The sequence below is a fragment of the Parasteatoda tepidariorum genome, chromosome 5 (genome assembly GCF_043381705.1).
Source record: "Parasteatoda tepidariorum isolate YZ-2023 chromosome 5, CAS_Ptep_4.0, whole genome shotgun sequence".
Classification (NCBI taxonomy): domain Eukaryota; kingdom Metazoa; phylum Arthropoda; class Arachnida; order Araneae; family Theridiidae; genus Parasteatoda; species Parasteatoda tepidariorum.
Genome location: NC_092208.1, coordinates 24,694,594 through 24,701,668, shown reverse-complemented (window position 1 = coordinate 24,701,668; position 7,075 = coordinate 24,694,594). Strand labels below are relative to the sequence as shown.

General features: G+C 31.0%; 1 protein-coding gene across 1 annotated transcript; it reads left to right on the top strand.

Annotated features, from left to right (window-relative positions):
* Positions 1 to 576: 576 nt before the first annotated feature.
* On the top strand, positions 577 to 3,293 carry LOC139425687 (uncharacterized; the record flags this gene model as incomplete). Its single annotated transcript, XM_071181202.1, is given in 1 exon segment — positions 577 to 3,293. A coding segment is annotated over 1 exon segment (2,162 nt), but the record flags the coding sequence as incomplete, so codon positions are not given.
* Between the last annotated feature and the right edge of the window lie 3,782 nt (positions 3,294 to 7,075).

Genomic DNA, 7,075 nt, shown 5'->3' with positions numbered 1-7,075 from the left:
TTATACATTGATAACTTTTTTGTAACATGCATATATATCTAGTATACTGCTAATACAACAGTAAAAATAGACTTTTGATGGTTTTGTCAATAACCCCATCGCTTATTCTATACTCCATAGATCTGGGACATGGCAATAGTGAGCAATCACCATTTAGACAATAGTAATCAATCTCCATTTTTTTCCCTTTCAACTTCTGTTGTTGGAAATGATTGGTCTTTCACTGTTAATTTCTGTAATTTACACTATCTTTCAAAATTTGAGGTGCGAAGTTATTGATAGAAATTTTTTCAAGATAAATATGACCTACCTGCCTACTTAAATTATAAATATAGGGAATTTTTTAAATTTCAAGATGGACAGATTTAACTGTAAGAGAGCTTTTGTGAATTTTAGTAATTTATTTCAGTTGAGATTGATGAAGTAAAATTGTTTTGTTCTCTGTACTGTACATCTTTCTCCAATGAAATAATGAAATGTATTTGCCATTTTATATTTTCAAGAAAAAGTATTCTACTTTTGATACAAAAAAAAAATTATCAGTTGAATATATGATGAAAAATTTGTGTCTTGCAGGGGAGGACCATAGTGGAAAAAGAAAGAGACACGGAGACACAGTTAGCAAGACTTTGAAAATGGATTCAACTCAAGATGATGATTTTGTAAACTATTTTTCCGAACCTCCTTCCCTGCAGCACATTTCAGCAGTATCCATCGCAATAAGATTGTGGATGGAGCCTGAAATTAAGAAAGAAATTATCACTTCTTACTTATCTGATATAGATGTGTCTGAAATATTAGAAGAGAGAATTCTATGTAAGCTGTCCAGTATTTACTTGCCTGCATCTCTGAAGACGGAAGTCTCGTATGTTGTCCGACCAATAATGTTGCAGCTGTTGAAAGAGTTCAACAGTTACTGTACATGCACAGGATATCATAAGAATCTTTGCGAATACATGAAAGGCGGTACAATTCACTGGACAGTGGAAGGAACGGTTGACATTATGAAATCCCTTATGGAACTTTTTGACAAAGAAAATTCAGATAACGATATCTGCCACTTGTATGAAGCAGCCTGTTTCTACTGTTTGGAAAAGTATATACCAGTTTTATGGAAGAAAGTTCCTGCGGAGATGAAAAGCCAATTTAGAATTGGCAGGATTGGTGATGTGTACAAACATCATATGGTTATATATTGGACTTCTGTTTTTGAGAACAGTTTGGATTGTTTTCTAAATAAAGTTATACGCATAGACTATGAAAACATCTACGATCATAACCTTGGTATTGATCTAAATATGATAACTTGTTCAATTCGTATTGGCAGCAAATTTGCTTTGAAATACTTCTGGAAAAAGCTGGGAGAGCAAGAGAAAATTGCCAATCTGGACAAGTGGCTCTTGCAAGCCACTCCAGGTATCAGGCGTATACAAAATTCAGTGTGTCAAAAATATGATGAATCTCTTGATGTTCTATGTTTTTTGTTATCTCGCATAAGTGATAAACTTAGTCTAGCAGAGTACTTTCAGAATCATTCTCATGTACTAATGGTTTTGTTTGAAAGCTGGCCTTTTCAAAGAATATTCTTGCCCACTGTTTTAGAGTTATTAGATTATCTTCATGACGAAGTTTATGTATCTATAATGAAGGATATTGGCTCTACAGTGAGTGAGGAAGGAATCGAAAGAAAAATTTTCCAAAAAATTTGGAATGCCAGCCCATCTAGTCTGAAACGATCATTTTTGCAAAAAAAAGTCACTTGCGCCGAAGTCATATTAAATTTTCTGGAACTTAAAAATTTAAGCTTGTCTCTTATGTTATTGAATGATGCTTCCGAAGAAGAGGTGAAGCAAATAATTTGCTATTTGTTTGGATGGCACAAATTTTGTTATTTCCTTTATTCAAATGAGTTAAATTTGCTTTGCACTTTATTGTCAGAAACTACTTTGCCACCTGAGTGTAATCTATATACCTTCCGTTGTGATTTTGAAGATGGAATTCAAACAAGTGAATGGTATAATGAATGGCATATTTGTCATGAATGGCTAAAAAAAGGTAACTTTCAAACAGTAGAAATGTTTTTAAAGTGGGCATTTCAATCTGCTGACGAAGTACAAGATTTTAAGAAAAATAAATTGGATCCATACATTATGTATGTTACATTTATAGTTATGCGCAATTATGAGCTTTTAGAAAGATTTTTAAATTGGTACTTTGATAACGACGCAGAAATTCAACAATTCAAAAAGGACTTTCTTCATGACGATAATAATTCACATTTCAAGTTCTTATTATGTGAGTTGCGTACTAAACCAAGTACAGCGAGGGATGCATTAGAGAAATTTGTAAGTTACTGCTCTCCTTCACCTGAGGAGATAAATGAACTTAAATGTATTTGTCATAACTATGTGGAGACTATTTTACAAAAACGATGTTATGAATTTGCCACGGTGCTCTTGAATTGGTCTCTCAATAGCATGGATGATGTGAAACGTTACAAAAATGATTTTGTACTCTCTGAAAAAGGAATCAAAAAGTTTATATTTTTAAAAAAACTGCGCACTACTGATATGGACTGGAAAAATATGGAAGATCTCATAAAATGGTCATTGCCATTATCGAAAGAGACAATAGCAGAATTAAAGTCATTGATTCAAACGCGAGAGCCTTTTTATCCTTGTGAATCTGGATCAAATCTTAAAGTGATAGCTTTACTGGATAGTGTAACTGAGTATTAAGGCAACTCTGAATCTGAAAGCAGCTTGAACTACGAGTGACATTTGTCACTAACATGAATATATATAAAACTACCGTCATTCAATGGCTTGGCTATATATGTGTTGTTACCAATCAAAATATGGGAGCACTCTGTGGTATTTATGGGAAATTATACCACTGTTCAGAAGAAATTTTATCAAACTACTTTCTGTTGCTAGGCTACAGAAAAGAGTAAAATTTGATGATTTCTTTCTAGTCAATGTTGGATTTATTGCTGTTGTTGCGGAGCAATATATTTATTTTCAAAAACATACTTTTTCCTAACAACTGTAGAATGTTCCCATATAAAACAAATCTCTGTTGATCTGCTTAAGATTTGACTCTAAAAGTATCATTATTATACAAGCTTTACTGCTCACCTTTTTATTTTTTAAATAAAATTAGCTTAAGAGCTAATTCACTTTAATTTTAAAATAGAAGATAACTTATATGTAATTTTCAAAACTGATAAATATAGTATTAAAATCAAAATTATGAATCTCGAATATAAATGGAAAAGTTATAAACTGGAAAAACTGATGTTTTAATTTGATTTTTACTACTCAATTTAGTTAAATTTTTTGTTAGTTTATGTGTATATAAAGTAAGATATTTTACAGATTTATGCGTATAACAGATTTGTGCTTATACGTCAGGTATATTACAGATTTATACATATAGTCAGATATATTACAGTTTTATAGGTATAACAGATTTATACATATATACTGTCAGATGTATTACAGATTTATAAGTAAAGTCAGATATATCACAGTTTTATAGATATAACACTTTTATACATATCTACAGTTAGATATATTACAGATTTATACAAATATGCAGACAGATATATTACAGATTTATCTGTACATACAGTGTGCACCAAAACCTTTCATGAAGTTTCGAACTAGAAATTACGAAACATTTATAAATGTTTCGTTTTATTTAGAAAATAAACAAATTGAAGTACTGAGTCCTAAAACTTTGTCAGGTACCCTCAACCAGTGAAAATTGCAATTTTTATTCTCTGGTCGAATTCAGGTACCCAGTAAATTTTTTGTTTATTACCCCTCTGGATATTATATAACGTTAATGCAAAACAATAAAAAAATCTGTATAATTTCCTAGAGAACAAATATGTAACAAGATATAGTTTTAAGAAAATTTATGTTTCAATTTATTGACTTTTTAAAAATAAATTTAAAAGGAGCTACTAAAAGAAATTTGGGATGACTGTTCGGAAGTAGAATGATTAACATAAAACTTTGCTATTGAAGTGGAGACATCAGCTGATGGTGAACTTTATGATAATTAACATTTTCGATAGCAATTATTAATGTAGCTTCTGTTAAAAGTGGAATGATGGATTGTTGAAAAAAATCTTTTAACTATCAATACTTAATTTTTAATTATCTGATAACTATAAAAGTAATTCATGTGCAATGAGATCTGCATTTATTTCTGTCTCTTGAGCTTTTTGATACTTATACTTTGATACTTGAGTGAGAAAAATTTTATCTTTTTTTCCAATTTTGAACAGAAAATCAAGACAGACAGATTTTGTTCTCCTTAATGTTATAATTCAATCCCTGTATCCTAGTAATTTTGAGCTCCCAGAAGATGAAGTAACTTCTGGATCAAGCAAATAAGGGGTAAATTTGCTTTCATGAAAAGCTTTGTCTATGAAACTAACATGTATTTGCGTTACACGGAAGGAAAAAAATCTTTGAAAACCTCTTGTGGTTGAGCTAACGATTAAAGAAACATTTTCTAATTAAATTTAGTTTAAAAGTACCAATGGCCAATTTTAGTCACACTTATTTCTCTTCATTATTAAACGTACTAATCAACTTATAATTTGATTTACTAACAGCTAACTTATTGCTAAATCAACTTAGACTGAAAATGCGATGAAATGTTTCCTAATGAGCTTTTTGTTGAGTTATGTAAAAATAATTTTTTTTTAACCCGTTGAAGCAGATNATATATATATATATATATATATATATATGCTCTAATTACATGTAAAAATAAAGATTGGTATTTTTTTATTGTAAAAATGTCTATTAGCTGCAAAAAAAATTGCAAATTATTGTAATTATATTTGCAATAAAATATAAATTCAGAAAAGAAGTCTGAATTATTTTTTTTCATTCAAAATTAAACATTTATCAATAATTGATTTCATAAATTTATTAAATTTCAATGATAAGTAACTGTTTCTCTTAGATCTAAATAACTGCAAATTTTAAAAAAAAATTATTGTTTGAAAGTGAGCCATGTTAAGAATATTTTATCTTTTACCTAGAGAAAGACATCGTTGTTCCATGCTGCATTTCATAACAATGAACTATAGGGCCGGAATAATATGGTTGTAAGACATCGGACTCATGTTCATGAGAACAGGATTTAGAATCCCACCAGCCAGAGAAATCCTGTGTATTAAATGGGTGGCATATGCACGTTAAATTTGTCAGGGTCACAAAGTCCTCCACGTTTCCATAACAAGTCAATACCTCTGAAGGAGCCGTGGTGGCTCAAGGAATAGAGCACTCACCTCCCAATGAAGTGACCCCGATTCGATTCTCAATGATGGCTGGTCGAAACAAATTCCACACCAAACTCGCACCGACCACAGTGTTGATGTAAAATATCCTCAGTCATTAACGGATTATGGGTTAGAGTCGCCTTGCCGTCAGGCTCACCGTGGAAGGTTTTCCTCTCCATGTATTGCAGATGCAAGTTAATTCTATCCTGAAGTCCTTCACAGAGGCAAATTTCTCCCAATACTTAATTCAGGAATTCCTTTGTCCTCTGAATTGGGCTCAAAATTACAAAGCTACGGAATTGAAAATTGGGTCAACTATTCAACAATGGTTATAAAATAAAATACCTCTGGGAATACTGAATTGGAGATTGATAGTTCTCTTGTTCCTGTCAAAATTACGATGTGTGGTTGGATTTATGAATATGTCTGCCCTGTAAAACGGGCTATGATGTGTGTGTTGTTGAAAACATATTCTTGGTCATAGATGGCGCAACTGAGAAACCTGAAACCCACCTTCAGCCTTAAATTCGCTTGGTTTCCCAAGCAGGCTTGCTGGTTTCGGCATGTATTAATAGAAACAACAAGAGCATAAATTAATGAAATACTAAATGTAAAATTTTTCACTTATTTTAACTTAAATTCATACAGAATGATGGAAAAAGTATGAAAAAAATATATCTAATATTCTCTGTTAAAAGGTTATAAAAAAATGCCTTCAAAAATATATTTATAAAATTTTGTTAAAACACTTGTCACTGTTTTAACATTTACAGTATTTGCTAAGAAATTAATCCTCAAAGATGTCTAAATTAGTAATAGCATTAGGACAATTAATGTGTTATTTGAAAGAAAATATTTATGTTTGCATTTCAAGAAAATATATTTGCAACTGTTGTCTATTAATTATTCATACATGTTCTATAAAATACTGGGGCAACAAACCTAAATCAAAAACCTTATTACATTTACTCATTTGCTAGGAGCGAATTTAGCATGAAAGTAATAAGCATATCCCATTTTTCTACAGTTATCTTAGGATATTATTCATTATGATTTTATTTACTTTAAAAAAAGTGTATCTGTCTAACCTAATTTTGTATTTGTTTAGCTACCATATTAATTTTAAAATAACTTAGATTTCTGAAATCTTATTACTTCTAAGCGGTCATCTCTCTTTAGCGAACATATGTCCGAAAGATTTCTCTGAATTAAAATTCTGCATAAAAACAAAACATGTAGTGCCTAGAAATAGTGCAAACTGAAATAACGGTCTCAATTGATCCGTCAGAAGGAAAAAAACAATCGAAAGTTAGAGCCTTCTTAATGTTAATAATTTCCCTTTTTGCATATTTCGCCTTCTCCGGAACTAATGAATTTTATGTCATTTTAATAATTCGGTTGAATTCGCGATCGCAACACTCGAATACGCCATCTGGGGAGAGACCGGTTTCATGAGCCCTTCTCCCTTCCCTTTCCTCCTCTTTTCAGTTGTATAGGAATGTACTACAATTTTTCCCTTTTCTTAATATTTTTCCTTTTTATTTAATAAAAATATTTTTTAAAATTTCCACGATACTTTTCTTTAGAACTATGTTTTGTTTAATGTAGTTTTCAGTTCCATATAGTTTTTCAAGTTAAAAGATTTTAATCTATATGAAAATCAAGAGAGAAACTAACGTGCTTCCTTCCTCTATGACTTTCCACACGCTAATGGGGAAAGCATGTGAAGCAGTGTTGCCAGAACTTAAGGTGGTCCTAAAGCCGTATACC